This window comes from Cydia pomonella, chromosome 13 (assembly GCF_033807575.1).
Source record: "Cydia pomonella isolate Wapato2018A chromosome 13, ilCydPomo1, whole genome shotgun sequence".
Classification (NCBI taxonomy): domain Eukaryota; kingdom Metazoa; phylum Arthropoda; class Insecta; order Lepidoptera; family Tortricidae; genus Cydia; species Cydia pomonella.
Genome location: NC_084715.1, coordinates 9,725,443 through 9,744,062, shown reverse-complemented (window position 1 = coordinate 9,744,062; position 18,620 = coordinate 9,725,443). Strand labels below are relative to the sequence as shown.

General features: G+C 37.9%; 3 protein-coding genes across 5 annotated transcripts in view; 2 read left to right on the top strand and 1 right to left on the bottom strand.

Annotated features, from left to right (window-relative positions):
- Nucleotides 1–416: 416 nt before the first annotated feature.
- On the top strand, nt 417–2,896 carry LOC133524150 (SUMO-conjugating enzyme UBC9-A). 2 transcript variants are annotated; one of them, XM_061860006.1, is made up of 5 exons: nt 417–610; nt 692–769; nt 849–932; nt 1,189–1,451; nt 1,849–2,896. In XM_061860006.1, the coding sequence occupies exons 2-5, from the start codon at nt 704–706 to the stop codon at nt 1,913–1,915; spliced, it is 480 nt and encodes a 159-aa protein (XP_061715990.1). In that variant the 5' UTR covers nt 417–610; nt 692–703; the 3' UTR covers nt 1,916–2,896. The 2 variants fall into 2 exon arrangements, with proteins under 2 accessions (XP_061715990.1, XP_061715991.1); XM_061860007.1 differs by having other exon boundaries at nt 518–610; nt 704–769.
- Nucleotides 2,897–3,848: 952 nt separating this feature from the next.
- LOC133524154 (general transcription factor IIH subunit 2) lies at nt 3,849–15,989 on the top strand. Its single transcript, XM_061860018.1, has 9 exons — nt 3,849–4,156; nt 4,313–4,514; nt 5,439–5,578; nt 5,934–6,096; nt 6,646–6,744; nt 7,389–7,552; nt 12,241–12,372; nt 13,235–13,343; nt 15,296–15,989. Exons 1-9 carry the CDS (start codon nt 4,095–4,097, stop codon nt 15,425–15,427), a joined length of 1,203 nt encoding a protein of 400 aa, XP_061716002.1. The 5' UTR covers nt 3,849–4,094; the 3' UTR covers nt 15,428–15,989.
- LOC133524153 (facilitated trehalose transporter Tret1-like) overlaps nt 15,980–18,620 on the bottom strand; it is a 33,283-nt gene continuing 30,642 nt past the window's right edge. For both annotated transcript variants that reach the window (XM_061860017.1, XM_061860016.1), the window contains exon 7: nt 15,980–18,232. In XM_061860017.1, the coding sequence (XP_061716001.1) occupies nt 17,702–18,232 (531 nt within the window). In that variant the 3' untranslated portion in view covers nt 15,980–17,701. The remainder of the gene's footprint in view (nt 18,233–18,620) is intronic.

The window sequence follows — 18,620 nt, the reverse complement described above, 5'->3', positions numbered from 1 at the left end:
TTTATCATGACTTTTTTATGATTTTGAATTTAAATTAACATGTATTTACGAGCAAAATATAGTATATGTGACATGATATCAAGATAAGACGAGATAATATATTATAACATTTGATATATATAGAAAAACTTAATTTTTATTATATAAAAACACGTGTAACACATGATGTAGTGTTAATTTTCACATTTTTTTTCAATATAATGGTTGTGAAAGATAACTGTCGTTTGATGATGTCCTTGGCATAAATGTTCAATTATTTATGTAAATAAATATCATTGCTTTGTTATTTTTAAAATCCATTATAAATATTATTTCTTGACAATATCTATAGAACACATCACTATCTATTCTTTGCGCATCACTACAGATGGTAGTAATTTGTTCGTTCTCTATGTTTTTTCTGCATCATGTTTTGTAAGTTCAAGACGATTGGTTAAGTCTTCAACAGATAGTCAAATTTAACCAATGAATGAAGCGTAGTTTGCTTGTTATTGGTGAATTCTATATTTTACCTACGTGAACAAATAAAAAAATATTAATTGTCTGCTTGACGCATCGTGGGACGCTTTTATTCGCGCCGTGCAATTTTTATTTAATTTAAAATTATAAAGTGAGTACATCGATATCATTACTAATTTATTGATAATCATATTTTATGTTCATAAGGTGCAAAATGTTAACGTTCCATTAGTATATATTCCAGATGTCGGGAATAGCCAGTGCACGTTTAGCGGAGGAGAGAAAAGCTTGGCGCAGAGACCATCCTTTCGTATGTAGGATTTGGATTACCGTTTTTTTGCAAACAACAATTGTTTGGTGTTTTAACGGGTCTGTCTTATTTTTTTCAGGGATTTGTAGCCAGACCAATGAAAAACCCCGATGGATCACTCAATTTGATGACATGGGAGTGTGCGATTCCTGGAAAGAAGGGGGTTAGTATAGTTCTAGATTTTTCAGTAGTTATCTTCTTCTCACCTTTTTAGATTATTCATTATTCTTCGCCAATTAAGATATTTTGCTGATTGTATGTAATTATTTGACGGAACATTGTACGACGGAGCATTATTACGTGTTACCTTCGTCGTTTACGTGTTTCTTTCGTGTTCTTAGAATGGAATCCAAAACAATGCACATTTTTTAAATATCATCGTCGTACTTACTTAAATAACATTTGTTTATTAATTTCAGACACCATGGGAGGGAGGCTTATACAAACTGCGTATGATCTTCAAAGATGACTACCCATCAAGCCCCCCAAAATGCAAATTCGAGCCTCCTCTGTTCCATCCCAATGTGTACCCATCCGGAACAGTGTGCCTGTCTCTGCTGGATGAGGAGAAAGACTGGCGTCCCGCCATTACAATCAAACAGATTCTACTTGGCATCCAAGATCTACTGAATGAGCCCAATGTGAAGGACCCTGCACAAGCTGAAGCTTACACAATTTACTGGTTAGTATTGCCTTAATCCTTTAATAGTCCAAGAGAAAAAAAAAATATGCCATTCAAGCCTAATTTTTTATAAAATGATGTATAGGATGGTCATTTTGCTTTGTAATATCTAAGTGTGCCCTATATAGGGTTAATAAATTTTTCATCTACACCAGTGGTTCTTGGAAGGACCTGGAATGGTCCAGGAACTTATAAACAGAATAGCCCTTAGCTGACTTGTTTGTCAGTTATAGTCCTCTGATCCTCAATCCTCGGCAAAAAAAACTTTGTCAAGTGGCTACTTATCAGTTATCGCATCAGTGAATTCTTTCTAATACTTAATTAACCTATAATTGACTTTTTAGTGGTAAAGATAATGTATAATGTAATCATAATTAAAAACTTCTTTTTATTACAGCCAAAATCGACTAGAGTATGACAAGCGAGTCCGTGCGCAAGCACGCGCCATGGCCGCCACCGAGTGAACACACAACATCCTGGAATGTTTCAAAAGCTCAACTACCACCATCTCAAAGTATAGCTGCAACTGTAAAATGTCATAGATAAAACGGGCATTTGATTCTTTTGAAAATCAGTTCAGTTGCAGTACAACAGGCATGTTTTACAGTTGCACCTATGTTATCTTGTCTGTTGCAGCCAAATGCATTCCACAAAAGAATCTATAAAGAACTTCAATTGGTATTGTATACTTACTCTGTTGATTCCGGGGCTACCCCACAAGTCTCTGAAACTGGCTAATAGATGTTTAATTAGGGTAAGGTATAATCTTGTCTAAGCTCTATCTCAAGTATTATTTTGTTTATATATTACTCAAGATTGTACCTAAGGTTGCATCAACACAAAGAACTTGTAAAAAATATATGGGGTAACATTAGATACTGAGCTGACAAATATTCAATGTGTAAACCTCTTTACTCAGAAATGTTCTTAGTGTTAATATAACTTTATAACCAAATTAATTCAAATATTTTGTAATTAAATAGGTTTTTATTTTAAATAGTTTTCAGATCAGTGGGGTTCTTTCTCATCTTACATTTATGACTAGAAATAATTGAAATCAGCTGATGTATTTTAGTGTAGGGCTGCAGAATGTAGCCCTTTTGTAGTATCTAAATCAAGTAACATTGTAAAATAACACTCCATAATAGACCTGGCAATTATTGTTTACATTAGAATATTGTTAACTATTAAGGACCTAATTTATTGGTAAACGACAGCATTAGGGAGGCAGTATTGGTCCCAAACATTTGTATATTAAATATGGTCTTATTTCTGCAGCTTTTATGTCGTGGCACCGTGGCGCGCATAAACATGTCTGCGAAAATAATACCTTACATACTGTCGAGATGTTCAAAATGTTCGTTATTTTAAGAATCTGCGTCATTATTTTAACTATTTTTGTATCTTATGTCCGTCTTATCGAACAATAAAATTAGTAAAAATTATTCTAGTATTCTTCCCTATGATCCCTATCCTAAGTATCCTATCTTTTCCATAAATCCTGCTTTTAGCATAAAGATACATAATACATAGACGCCATTTCCATTGGGTCCTGTAAGAAAATTGGCCTAAGTCAAGCGTAAATGCATAGACATGATACTTTTTGGACATGGGGATAAACGCAATGAGAAAATTAAATTACATGATAAACTGTTCGCGAAGGAAGTCAGGGCGCCTACCGCGAAAACCGAAATTTGCAGGGATCTTTCTCTTTTACTTTCACTAAAACGTAATTAGAGTGACAGAGAAAAATGTTGAAATATGAAAAAAAATCGGTTTTCGCGGTAGGCCCCCTGGCACCACCTAACCTAGGCCTCTATTCACCTTGCAATAAATCGTGTGCGATTATTGACACATTGCGGCTTTTCACTGAAGATTGAATTTGTGAAACCTACTAAGCGAGCAATGTATTTAAAATCCCATGCGTTTTGTTGCAAGGTGAGTAGAGGTCTTAAATGTAATCGATTAGTACACCTTGGTCCATGACCTCAATATCAGTTTTAATGCTGAAATTCAATATTCTCGATCGGTATATATAGTCTGGCAAGTACAACTTGTCAGCAGTAAGATCAAGGAAAATTATTATAATTAATTATTACTCATTCCTTTTTTCATTCTTTTGGGTGCTAGTATTAGCGTCAAAACAAAGACAGAACGATTCTCTCTATCTATTCTTGAAATGAGACAGTTTTGAATTTGGCTCTAAACTTTTGCCAAATCAAAGCCGAATTATATGTGCAAATTATATGTTATACTTACATTGCTAAAACCATTACACTTGATTTTAACTTTGTCGTAATTGGGTAAAATATATTAACTGTGGCTGTATACACTATAGCCCAAGGCAGTAATAAAAAAAGCCGTTTGTCAAGTTGACACTGACAGTTCTAAAATAAATTGCTATTCCTACGATGGAGCCATAACACGAAAAATTTATTGATGTTACTTGAATACTGGGCATTCATTAGTATTGTATATTCATTTCAATTAAATTTTGTTGAAGTATATAAAGGAGAACCTGTTTTATGTGTACTTTTTTGATACATGTTAGATTCCTACTCAATGCTGGTTTAAATTCAGATAACCTAATTCATTGTTGTTAAACACTTGCATAAATCTTATTAAAAACCTCAGACAATAACAATGGCAGACGACGAAGTGGATCCCAAAGAGTATCGATGGGAAACCGGCTATGAGAAAACTTGGTTAGTAGCTGTCCTAGCTTTCTATATCTTATTTTTATCATAGTTTTATTGAATTGAGGTTATGTTTGGTTTGCACTACAACTTTCGTAATTTTTTTAAGCTTAGTATAATTTTTGGTTTCTGAATTGTAATAATCGACCAAATTCTTTAATATAGGGAGGCAATCAAAGAAGATGAGGATGGTTTGGTGGAAGGCCTGGTGGCGGAGTTCGCCCAAAAGGCGGCTCGGAAGGCAGCGGCGCCGCGCAAAGGGCCCGTGAGGCTGGGCATGATGCGGCATCTTCTGGTAGCCGTGGACTGCTCCGAGGCGATGAGCTGCCAGGATATAAAACCTACTAGATTCCTTTGCACACTAAAGGTTTGACATATCTTTTTCTATTTTGATCTTATTTGTATGTATACACAATTACTTCTACATAAAACACACAGACGTTCTTATGTATGCTCTGCTGCGTAACTGACATTATCAATTTTGTATTATTTTCATAAATATATAATAATGATCTGATACAGGTAGCAATTTTAGAATGAAAGTATAACATAACATAACATGGATATGACTTAATTTACATTTTGTGTATAGTTTAACCCTTTACCAGGCTGACAGTTCAAAAATGACAATGGAATGTCAGTCTTACTCATCGAAAATAGAACACATGTTTGAAGTGCTTCATGTGGGAAATATATATCCCTTAGCCTGGTAAAGGGTTATATATTAAGTATGCATGGTTTTTTATAAGAAACTGGAATGATTTATAACTTAGCACAGCTAACATCTGTTGATGTAGAGAGGTCTCTATTACAAGCGGGTCATCAATAATAAACAAAAACAATTGAAAATTTCAAACAAAAAAAATTACTACAATGATAAAATTTAGTAGTCTTTTACAGCATAAGTTTTGTTTCATTTTTAATAACAGGCTTATCCATGTTAGCTATTTCTGGACCGATACTACCTTCGAACCTTCAAGAAAAGAGTGTACTCCCATCTTAAAGACTGGCAACACACTTACAACCCCTCTGGTGTTGCAGGTGTCCATGGGCGGCGGTAATCGCTTACCATCAGGTGATCCATCTGCTTGTTTGCCTCCTCTATCATAAAAAAAAAGTTATTATTTTCGACATCAAAGTGACATAAATTGCTACTTGTCTCTGATCATTGCTCATAAACCATTATTACATTAATTTATAATTTTTTATATGTATAATTTTGGACAGATTAATGTAACATTTGCACATTTTTTAAGTTGTTTGTGATAGAAATAATCTGTGCCTTTTTCAGTTGTTAGAGAGATTTATAGAAGAATTCTTTGATCAAAACCCCTTGAGCCAACTGGGCCTGGTGCTCATGAAGAACAAGAGAGCAGAAAGGCTCACAGAAATGTCAGGAAATCTTAGAAAACACATAAAGGCTGTACAAGGGTAAGATTTAAGATATACTTATTGAAAACCTTTCTACAAGTGGTCTTTAAATGGAACACCCTCGTCTGACTAGGCTAAAATTGCTCCAATGTGGCATTGAGAGTGCCATACTTAACATTGCACTTAGTAGCCAAACATGGCACACTGATGTGTGAGTGGGATGCCGCTATAATATGTGCATAGCGCTGTATCAGTCTAACATCAGAGTAACATGCCATATTCCCAATCCAATGCCATTTAAGCATTTGGATCTCCTTGTGTACGGGTGCTTATCTGGTTTTTCGCCATAAGTATCCGTTTCACAAACACTTGGAAAAATTGTTACTGTTCCAAAATCACATTCTTTTTTCCCCAGCTTGTCAAATATAGCCCTGATTGGTGAGCCATCACTGCAGAACACATTGGAGTTTGCAAGTCGAGTCCTCAAGCCCCTTCCTGGACATGCTTCAAGAGAACTTCTAGTGTTATTTGCCTCACTCACTACTTGTGACCCGGGGGACATAACTACAACTATACAGGTATGCAACTATATGTCCCAGGAAAAGGTGGACAGATGATATAAAAGCGATAGTATGAGAGAAATGGAGAAAGAGTGCAATGGACAGAGAGGCCTGGCATAAGCTGGAGGAGGCCCATACCCAAGAATATATAGTTATAAACTAAATAAATGCAGGCTAATAGAAAAGAAGCTGATTGGAAAAAAAAGGGCTTTAATAAAAAAATAATTAATAATAAAATACAGGTATGTTGGGAATATAATAAGTTCCATTTTTTGGTGTTCAAAGTACTAGGTGTTACATGTAATAGACAAGGAAGATCCATGCAAACCACACAATCACAAACCGGGTGAACTTTTCTCCAGTAACAAGTCAACATATACATATCGAAGACCACAGTTTTGTTCCTCATCATTCATAATTGCTGTCCCTATGGCAGCTAGTTTTTTGGGGAAGTAGTAGTATTTTGATGTACTTACATCTAGATCAGATTCCTAAACTGTGCCTAAATTCTAAAAATAAGTACTTATTTCTTTTAAATGATATTTTGTTAAATGTTAATTATTGCAGAGTCTTAAGACCGACGGTATCAGGTGTAGTGTAATAGGGCTGGCAGCTGAAGTTAGGATCTGTAAGAAGTTATGTCAAGATACTGGTGGCGAATATGGGGTAAGTAAAAATATAGGATTTCAAGCTAACATGGTCAATTTGTAAATTACATTCTAACCTTTTTATTAACTGGTAAGCACAAAGAATTTCTGACATTGGCCTGCCAAGCCTATGACCCTATTATATCCTTTACCGTTTCGAGTGAACGTCGACATCTGCACTATCTCCCGAGAACGATACGATATAGCGGCACCAAGAGCTTCCCACGCAACTAAAAGCTGTACTAAATTACACAAATATAAAATAAACAATATTCACTTGACTCTGCCTATAGTGCCTATATTCGGCAGAGCGGTAAAACACAGAGCTAGACCCTACTAAACTAATATAATAACACTACAGGAACTTAACGGGTACTTAAACAATAGTCGACCTTAGAAGCTTTTTGAATGAGATTAAATTTAGTTTTTCCCACAGTAAATGTTATATACAACTAAAAAGAAATGCAATGTCACTCGTCTTTTTTTATTTATTTGATAATATACAGAAATACACATGTGACAGAGTGGTCCAAAACAATACAACGAAAAGAATTATAGCATACCAAGGCAAACGTTCCGTGCTGGAAAAAAGCGGCCCAAAACCCTCTTGTGAGAGATGGCCTCTGGGACGTAGCCTGATAATGAATAATAAATGGTATTTAGGTGATACTAGACGACGTCCACTACCGCACCCTCCTGCTGGACTGCACGGCGCCGCCGGCGCGCGCGCGCAGCCTGGACGCGGGGCTCGTGAAGATGGGCTTCCCGCACGCGCCGCCCTCCGAGCAGGACAACAGCGCGCCCCCGCCCGTCACGCAGTGCATGTGGTCAGTACCTGTGTAGTACGGTCGCCAAGCCGCTCCGAGGCCAGATTTAATTGACTCAGCTCGGCCTTACCCACAACCGGTATCAATGTGTTCGGACAGTTCTCCTGATCACCGTACATGCGGTAGTAAAGCGGAAAAATGGTGGAGGGGATAGTAATGACGTCACAAAGATGGCGGCCGGACCTATTCTTTTTGGCGGTGTATCTCGAAAACCACTTAACCGATTTTAATCATCGAGGTGTCAAATAATAGCTTATATTATGGAGATTATTTCCTTTTCTACAAACATTTACGTGAAACCTATAGGAAAAAAAATAATCACAAAAAACAGTTTTTTTATTAAATTATTATTTTTTATTTTGTAAAAATCTCCGTAAATATTAGCATTTCGCAAATTTTGTTTAATATAAAACATATTGCTTCATTATCAAGGAATATAATGAGCCTTAAAACATACAGATCGAGTAATAAACAATGAAGCTACACTCATTTATTTGCGCATGGGTAACGATAACTGGCTTTTACCGGTCGAAACTGTGGTGACTGTTACGATACGTATTGAATGGAATTTATAGAGTATCGGTTTTAATTACTGAAATTATAATTAAAATTATAAAAACCAGACACAATAATGTTACCTTACTTCGACGTTTAGTCTCTTTTTTCGTCTTAATCATAGGTAGGTACATATTTCTTTTTACTTAAAAATTTTATACAGGGTGAACTTTTAACCACCAGTCATACTCTGCGCAGCGACTTTATAGGTCATACTTAACAACTTTTACTATGGGACCAATTCCGAAATCGCGAAAAAAATTTTGACTGTCCCATATAAAGGTGCGACCAACTTTACCAGACCAACACTTTTCCAAACTGAGCTACAGCTGTCCGATGAAGTTAAGTACTTAGGACTAACTCTCGACAATAAACTCAATTGGAACAACCACATCAACAAACGGATAGACAAGGCGGGAGTTGTCTTCTGGCAGTGCAGAAGGATGATTGGTAAGAGGTGGGGACTCAACCCGAAAATTACCCTCTGGCTCTATAAGACGATAATCCGCCCCTTACTCTGTTACGGTGCTCTGGTTTGGTGGCCAAGAACAAACCTAGGCAACGTACGAGACAAACTACAAAGACTTCAAAGGCTCGCATGCGCGGCCACCACTGGCTGCACGAGGTCTACCCCGACTGCAGCCATGGAGGTCATGCTAAACCTTCCACCGCTGCACCTACACATACAGCAAGAGGCCAGTCTCTCAGCGGTAAGGTTGCGAACCCTCAAGATATGGTCTAACATCACAGGAGCTCTTCACACAAAATGCCTGGAAAAGGTGTATGACGAATTTCCAGTGCTTAGGTCAGGCACGGACCGGATTCACAAACAAGCTATCTTCGATAAAAGGTACAAAATACAGTTATATGAGGACGACAATCATGAAGGACTCAATCCCCGGGAGCTGAGATTCTTCACTGATGGGTCCAAAACAGACAGCGGATCGGGCTCTGGAACCTTCTCAGAAGACCTGAACATGTCAATCACCACTCCGCTAGGAGCCTATAACTCGGTATTCCAAGCTGAGTGCATGGGCATCATAAACGCGGCGACTGCCATCACTGCAAGGAAGGTAGTAGGATCCTCCATCCGCATACTCTCCGACAGTAGAGCAGTCTTAATGGCTCTAAATAGCCATATAGTTACATCCAAACTTATACACGAATGCCACGAACGACTAATGGAGGTATGTCATAATAACAAGATCACCCTACAGTGGATCAAGGGACACAGTGGATCCCGAGGTAACGATGCTGCGGATGAGCTTGCCAGGCAAGGATCGAATGCGGGGGCGATTGGTCCGGAACCGATTCTTCCGATACCATTTAGCAAGGTACGCTCAATGCTGCTGGCACGTACAGGGAAACTACACACAGAACACTGGCTGAACCAGACTGGATGCAGACAGGCAAAAGAAGCCATGCCTGGCATCAACGGAAAACTCACAAGGGCGCTCCTGCAACTAGGGAAGGTCCGACTGAGTATGGTAACCAGTGTCATAACAGGTCATGGACTATTTAACAAACATCTTTTCACAACAGGTGTCACAGACAGTCCCCTGTGCCGAGGTTGCATGGAGACAGAAGAAACAGCCTCTCACGTGGTGCTGGAATGCAGCGGAGTGACTCCATACAGGGCTAAACATCTCGGATCTCCGAGAGACCTCCCCGAGGTCCTACTCAACATCAAAGGTTTGATAGGATTCCTCGAGGAGCTGGGCTGGCAGGACTAGCCCACCCCCAACATATCACGCAAAATAGGCGCAAGTCGTCGAGTTGCGGAAAAATCGCCCGAATACAATACAATACAATACAATACAAGGTGCGACCAGACCGCAGCTTAAAAAACGGTCACGATACGGAATCGCAGTGACGCGTCGTATGCGTACCGTTTTTGACGCATGCTCCCCACACCGCTGTTTAAAAAACGGTGACGGTACGGAATCGCAGTGACGTGCTTCACGCGAATCTTTTTTGTTCGCAAAACAGTTGCGTCTTTTACGTCACCGGTACGGTGTCTGCCATAAGATCTCCGTGTAATATTTTTTGCGATTTTTACGCAGTTCAATTTACGGTGCGTCAGCTTATTTTAAGCAGCGGTGTGGCGAGCATGCGTCATGGACCCGGGTACGTCCTTAAACTACGTCCAAAAGAGAGGTATGGGCATTGTGAATGTCATCTCGCTTTGTGTGGTAGGGCACAGCCAGTGGGTGTCATTCCAGATCCAAATTTTCTTGCGTGATTCGGCATTGGTCCCATAATAAAAGTTGTTCAGTATGACCTGTAAAGTCACTGCGCAGAGTATGGCTGGTGGTTAAAATTTCATCTTATACCTATATTCGACACAAGTAGTAAGTACTTACAGACCAACTATGATACACATTTTGCCTGTGTAGTGATACATAGTGAATAAATTAATACCTGATTTAAAAAATAAAACAAAAATAACAAATAGCATGTTATTTAATTCAGTAATCACTAATCAGTCTTAAACAATGAACATCATACTTTTAGATTAGACAACAAAATGTATATTTATACTGTGTTTCGACTTGAAAGATTTTACTGCTTTAAAACATAAGACAAACCTACCAACCAAATGTATAAAAAAAAAATGTTTTTTGTGATTATTATTTTCCTATAGGTTTCACGTAAATGTTTGTAAAAAGGAAATAATCTCCATAATATAAGCTATTAGTTGACACCTCGATGAATACAATCGGTTAAGTGGTTTTCGAGATACACCGCCAAAAAGAATAGGTCCGGACGCCATCTTTGTGACGTCATTACTATCCCCTCCCACCATTTTTCCGCTTTACTACCGCATGTACGGTGATCAGGAGAAACGCCCGAACACATTGATACCGGTTGTGGGTAAGGCCGAGCTGAGTCAATTAAATCTGGCCTCGGAGCGGCTTGGGGACTACTAATAGTAAAAGTTGTTCAGTATGACCTATAAAGTCGCTGCGCAGAGTATGACTGGTGGTTAAAAGTTCACCCTGTATAAAATTTTTAAGTAAAAAGAAATATGTACCTACCTATGATTAAGACGAAAAAAGAGACTAAACGTCGAAGTAAGGTAACATTATCAAGTCTGGTTTTTATAATTGTCATTATAATTTCAGTAATTAAAACCGATACTCTATAAATTCCATTCAATACGTATCGTAACAGTCACCACAGTTTCGACCGGTAAAAGCCAGTTATCGTTACCCATGCGCAAATAAATGAGTGTAGCTTCATTGTTTATTACTCGATCTGTATGTTTTAAGGCTCATTATATTCCTTGATAATGAAGCAATATGTTTTATATTAAACAAAATTTGCGAAATGCTAATATTTACGGAGATTTTTACAAAATAAAAAATAATAATTTAATAAAAAAACTGTTTTTTGTGATTATTTTTTTTCCTATAGGTTTCACGTCAATGTTTGTAGAAAAGGAAATAATCTCCATAATATAAGCTATTATTTGACACCTCGATGATTAAAATCGGTTAAGTGGTTTTCGAGATACACCGCCAAAAAGAATAGGTCCGGCCGCCATCTTTGTGACGTCATTACTATCCCCTCCACCATTTTTCCGCTTTACTACCGCATGTACGGTGATCAGGAGAACTGTCCGAACACATTGATACCGGTTGTGGGTAAGGCCGAGCCGAGTCAATTAAATCGTGTTTCTAGAGGGCTTTTGAGATTTGGCGACCGTACTAGTGTGGAGGCACACAAATAGTAACAATGACAACAGTTCATTTAAAAAATTTGGAGTCGTAAAGGTCGGTTGCACTAAACAGTCTGTCAGCCTTAAAACTTTCGCAAAGTTTTCTTGTATGGAATGTTTTGGAATTAATAGCAATGGGACATCAATCAGTCCTTCAAATGTCGTTGATGCAACTGGTCCTCAGTGAAGCTGGCTGTCTTACATAGTCGTCGCTCAGTCTAAATTACATAACAATACTCGAAAAAAGTCTCGGTTCCTCGCAAATTCGCGTAATCTGTGACACCAATTAATAAGCTAAGTTTTAGGGCTTAGTATGGGTAGCACTTTACAAAACTTGACCCAACTTTGTATCTAGTTTGGCTCTTACCTACCTGAATAGAATAATTAGATAAGTAATTGTGTTTCTTTTCAGTCACTTGGAAGAGGGTGAAGGCGTAGGCACGGAGGGCCACCTCTGCCCGCAATGTCGCAGCAAATACTGCTCCCTGCCCGCTCAGTGTCGGACTTGCGGCCTCACGTTGGCGTCAGCGCCACATCTAGCCAGGTAGGGTGTGTAATGTTTAATAGAATCATTAAAAAAAAAACTATCATACACTTGCCATAATGCCATTTCTTATATTATTACTTGTTATAATATAATTATTATTATACGTTGATTTTTCTTATATTATGATTTAATCTAAACCTTAATTGACATATTTTGATTATGGTATAAATTTTGTGATGTTAAGTATTGTAGAGTTAGAAGCTTGGCTCTACATGAGATCTGATAACTTTTTGACTGTGCGAACCTTTGCAACATTTTACATGAAAATGTTTTTGGTCGGATTTCACTTCCTTTTGTAAGTTGCTTATAACAATCTTCCAACCCCTAATTTGGGTGTAAATTATAATTTATAACAAGGAGTCCATATATCAATTTTCAGACCTCTAGCATCAGCAATTGCGGAACCCTCATACAAATTTTCCTCCCCTAGTTTAAGGGGTTGGGGGGTAAAAGTTCCAAGTTTTAGAATTTTTGTTGTTTGTGTACTAATACTAGCTTACATACCAAATTTCAGCTTTCTAGGACTTCAGGAACTACCTTAAGTGTTTTGATGATCATCAGGGAGTGTACCAGTGACGAAATCGGTGTTTTCTAGACATTAATAAAATCTTAAGTATAAGAGCTATGCAATTGAAACTTTTTATGTTTAATAGGTCCACCATTGACATCATATACCGAGAACTTTGTTTATCTGGGATAATCCAAACCCACGTTATGAGTGTCCAAAAAAAGAAAAGGTGCTCTTTTGCTTCGCTTGGCTCGTCTTGGCGGTCAGATAATGTTAGGTAATCGGCGCTAGTCCATGGAGCCTAGCTGGACTAAACTAATAAAATAACTTAAATGGCAATATTTATTTCAGATCTTACCATCACCTGTTCCCTGTGGAGCCGTATGAAGAAATACCAAATGAAGGCCAAGCTCAGTACTGTTTTGGGTGTTTAAGGCCTTTTGTGGATCTAGATAAAGAAGTAAGTATACGACTGACCTTCAAATTAAAACTTACAAATTAAAACTAGTTATAATACTGGTTTTAGTTTGTAGCTACAACGAATATTGAAAAAACGTGAAATAACTATAGTCTGTTTTTCTTTCCTATAAATTACGTTACTATACATTTTACAGTACATGTGGTGTCCGCACTCTATGATGACCAGTTTACGTGCATATATCGAAACTTTAAAGAGCCATATGTACTGTAAACCGTTGTACGATACACGTGCGAATAGGCTAAGTGGGAATATAGCTTCGGTCGTGTTTTAATTTATCCCCACTCGCTGCGATTTTCCTATTTTCTACACTTGTATCGTAAATAATTATTATTTACATTCCTACGAGTAATGGCACGTGGAAAAATATTATTAGATTGATGGAATAATCTGTATTGCACACCTTAATAAATAAAAACTACAGGATATACAATTCATTAAAGGATATACAATTCATTAAAGGCTACGAATAGCTCTAGCAAATTGACATTTGTTTATATGTACACCGTGTTTTTATTAAATTCCGGTACCTTCGGGGCATGTCTTTTAAAAAAGTTATTAATTTCTGCATATAGCGTTGTTGTAACACGGGCATTATGTTTAACTCTCCTAAACAATTGACAACGATGACATAACATAATAAATCCGAGATATTACATACTTGCGTTTAGTAGCAAATGTATAAACCCGTACTAAACACTAATCGACATGAAAGCAGGCAATAACGCAAGTATACACGCTCGTAGGGGCCTTATTAAATATATTTTTTATTAATTATCTCCAAAATGGAGTTAATTAGAATATTAATGTCTTTGAGAAAGTAACTAAATATTATTATTATTATAGTACATTATTACACAAATTGACTAAGTCCCACAGTAAGCTCAATAAGGCTTGTGTTGAGGGTACTTAGACAACGATATACATATATAATATATAAATATTTATAAATACTTAAATACATAGAAAACACCCATGACTCAGGAAGAAATATCCATGCTCATCACACAAATACATGCCCTTACCAGGATTTAAACCCGGGACCATCAGCTTCGTAGGCAGGGTCACTACCCACTAGGCCAAACCGGTCGTCTTAACTTAATTGAAGCTCAGGAATGCACCCTTGAAATTAACGGAGTTTCAAAAAACCATGATTTAGAAAATGCCCATCGGATCTTAAATTATAATGTATGGAAATGATGACGTGACTCACGTGAAGTGAAGTCGCTTTTGTCATCCCGATATATTTCCGTCCAGATCCTCGTTATCGGTAATCCGACATTATGTCAGTTAAGTCCAATTGCAGCTCATTTATTGTCTATCCTGATGTTTTAATGTTAGAAGCAGTCAATGCACCAGCTAACAGTCGTCAGCTAGCGATTATTGGCCCTGCTATTTAAATATGAAATGTAACTTCTGCATAGAAGGTCCATATTCCTTTCATTCTCCTAACACGCAACACAAATCCCGGCTCCAGCGCTTTGATGTGTAGTGCTGTAGCGTAGAATCAAAGGAATATGAACCTTCTTTGCAGTAGTGGGAGGGAGTAATTTAACGCCAAAGGGCGCCGTAAGACTTTAAAAATGATTGCATATATTCAAAAAGAAATTTCGTCCAATACCTCCGCCTCCGTGACCGGGTGGTCTAGTAGGTGAATAGTAGTTATGGCACCTGCCGCGAATGCAGAAGACGTTGCTTCGATCGCAGCCCAGGTGACAATCGCTTGCACTACGACAATGAAACGCTTTGCCTCTATCATTATTCCATATTAGTGCGACTGTGACAGTTGAGTTTAGTTCGTTACGGAGCGTAAATGATTGGCACGTTGCTTCCTACCCTGGGTACTGGAGGCTTTAGTCACTTTTTCTTTCGTATATTATAATATTACATCCATTTCAGTGTATAGTTAGTAATTTCTCCTGTTTTTTGTTCAGTTGCACCGCTGCCCACGTTGCCGCGAGCATTACTGCTGGGAATGTGCAAGTGCGGTCGCGGCGACACTGCATGTGTGTCCGGCTTGCGCCTCGCGTCCACACCTGTACCAGCGGCTGCCGGACCACGAGTGAAGCGAAGACATGTGTGTATGTCACTTGTACTGTGCCCGCTCGGGTCGCCAACTATTGAAGTTCTCATTCACGGCCACAGATATTTATAGTGTTAAGTAGGTACTACTGCTGGGAATGCGCAAGCGCAGTCACGGCCACACTGCATGTGTGTCCGGTGTGCGCCTTGCTTCCACACCGGTACCAGCGGCCGGACCACGGATGAAACGAGTACATGTGTGTATATCTAACATCGGCTCGCTGTAATTGAAGTATTCATTCGAGACCACCGAAAAGATAATAATAGTACTATTCGTACAGTTCGTACTACTGCTTCTCAGCAACCATTCTCATGCTTGAGCGCCGTAGCCACACCTGATGTGATTCACTTCCACACCTGTACCAGCAGCTTCAAGACCACGAGTGAAGTGAGGACTGACTAGGTAAGGTTTTAGTGTGTAGCTTACTTATGTATAAAATGTTCTAGCGCTTTACCCTAATATACACTAAAATCAATAAAACACGGCTTTCTTGAGTAGCGCTGAATTATATTCAACATTGAAATAAAACAGTATATTTTTGTAAAGTGTTTATTTATATCACAATTTCCCTTCCACTGAACATGTTGTTTAAAAGTTTTTTTGCCAAACATACACAATATGTTTATTTCGGTATAATTTATTGAGTTTTTGACAGTAAATATATACCTGCGGTGGCATCATGGTTCCATTTTTATCACTTGTCACTATGCCCGTCACTTTCGCACTTACATACTTGTTAGAACGTGACAGGCATGGTGACAAATGATAAAGAGCCGACCATCATAGCCCTACTAGAAGATTATACCGACATAAACATGTTAGTTAGATCATGGTATTGATAATCGCTTATGATTTGTATTTTATTGTTGCTTAGGACTGGGCTATAGTTAAGTAGTCTTTTTAACCTTAACCTTAACCTTTTGGACGGATAATAATTATAACCGCGCCGAAATATATATAAGAATAAGAATCGTTTATTGCCACATCCAAGTACACAAGAAAATAAAGTTACATAATAGTTTTTTTTAATATACATTAATAATTTATACAGATGGAAAGAGTATTGTATTTAAAAGAGTGTATTGTATATATTATGTATATTAACATTTCTAGCAAGTACATTTTTGACGTGAGTACAAAAGATTAAATGCATTCACAATCAACAAGTATATAATATATAAATGTACATACAACATTAAACGGTTAAGCGACGATAGAGCAGCTTATATTATTAAATTGTTTAACAAACAACAATTCAGTTTAAATCACAGATAAAAAATCTCGCAATGAGGAAACGTAGTGCAGCACTGCACACGGCCTTCGTCGTCTAGTTTTAAATTAAAAAAAAAACTAACGCTAAACGTCCACTGATACTGGTATGTACAATCAACCACACAGATTTCCTATTCCCCGATAGATGTTTGTGTTTAGGTATGTAGGGTCAGAAATCACTGCAGCTGACTATACATATGTACTTCGTATAAGCTGTATTTCCTTGATGAATTAATAGTTATTAACATTATACAACTATTGGAAATATGTTGTTGCGGCAAACTCATTTGAACAGATTGAATGACATAAGTGCCGATGCAAATTAAGATTGCTTCCACTTAAAATGTTACCATTATTTAAAATCGAATAAATGTGAAAATATTTCAATAAGTAACATCAATAGCTTGAAATTTGAGACCTACTATAAAATTAACTACGTTATATCACAAAGCAGCACTTAGTTTATTATTCGAGTTTTATTTACCTACGTATTATAATATAAAAGGCAATGTATCTCCCTTACGAGCCGAGAGTCGTATTATATAAGATACCGAGTGGCTGCCTTACTTTGTATATAAAACTAACAAGTGTTTGACAATATGGTTATCAAAATATTTCTGTTTCATAAAATATACAAGTACAAAATGCACGATATTTGCATTTTTTATACATGTGTTAGGAAGTAGTTAAGGACCTGCCTATCTACTATTATATGATCATGTGATGATATTTTAAAACCGGCATTCAGAGATCAGTTTCGTTAAATATATATTAAATAACTTACTAATATGTAATCAGAATAAATATTAGGTACCTTCGATACATATGTTTACATAATACATATGTTTGTGTCAACAAAAATCGTGCTCCCAGTATATACTTACCTAGGTAAAATGCTTGTATAAATAAGTTATACATATTTTCATTGTCTGTGGTCCAACGTTTTACTTAAGTACATTTCACACTACAATTATTCTACTGCAACTCAAACCTTTTGGTTATTCGTAGCTTTTTTCCTCGTCACCCACAATAAGTTAGGCTTCTGATAATACTGTTCAATTTGCAACAGAGACTTGCCTTTCGTCTCTGGTAGTAAAAGGTATAGTGCTACAGTAGCGAGGGATGATGACGCACCGAAAAGTCCGAAAACACCCGTCATACCAATTTTGTCTTTCATGACCGGGTAAAGTTTAGTGAATCCGAATAAAACTGAATTGAAAAGACAGAATATGTAGCCGCCGCATAGACCGCGTACTTTGGTAGGGAGGAGTTCGCCTATCATTAAGCCAGGGAGGAGGAAAAAGCCTAAGGTGTTGAAGCCGACGTATGCTAGTATGAGGATGGGTGCGGCGTAGCCGGCGTCACCCTGGTACAGGACGAAGGCGAGGGAGAGGGTGCAGACGGCGGTGCCGACGCCCGAGATCATGACGAGCCCGCGCCGCGTCAGGCGCATGAGCAGCGCGCACGCCACGACGGTGACGCAGAGGCGGACCAGGGCGCTCGCGTTGGCGACCACCTGTTCAAGGGAATGGGTTTAACAAAACAGTTGTAACTGGTGTGTATGGAGTAGCGGTTTAGACACCCGCAATAATATCTTATACGGACCAGACACTACCACTAGTAATGACATTACTTTTAAGGGCCACTTGCACCATCGCACTAACCCGGGTTTAACCGGTTAAACATGGAGTTACCATGATTACCTGTACAATTTGACACTGGGTTAACGGTTTAACAGGTTAACCCCGGGTTAGTGGGATGGTGCAAGTGGCGCTAAGTAATGTTATAATAATTATAACTTGATTAATTATTAATCATAGTAATTGGAAGGAAGGATGACAAATAATGAAGTTAGTTTAAAATTTTGCTTTACACGCTGAAGCCATCCATCCAACCACCAAAGC

Excerpts from the sequence above, each read along its gene's own strand:
- LOC133524150 (XM_061860006.1), top strand. The coding sequence starts at position 704 with ATGTCGGGAATAGCCAGTGCACGTTTAGCGGAGGAGAGAAAAGCTTGG. Across the intron at positions 770-848 it reads GGCGCAGAGACCATCCTTTC|GGATTTGTAGCCAGACCAAT; the intron begins GTATGTAGGATT and ends TATTTTTTTCAG. Across the intron at positions 933-1,188 it reads CGATTCCTGGAAAGAAGGGG|ACACCATGGGAGGGAGGCTT; the intron begins GTTAGTATAGTT and ends TATTAATTTCAG.
- LOC133524154 (XM_061860018.1), top strand. The coding sequence starts at position 4,095 with ATGGCAGACGACGAAGTGGATCCCAAAGAGTATCGATGGGAAACCGGC. Across the intron at positions 4,515-5,438 it reads GATTCCTTTGCACACTAAAG|TTGTTAGAGAGATTTATAGA; the intron begins GTTTGACATATC and ends TGCCTTTTTCAG. Across the intron at positions 13,344-15,295 it reads TTGTGGATCTAGATAAAGAA|TTGCACCGCTGCCCACGTTG; the intron begins GTAAGTATACGA and ends TTTTTTGTTCAG.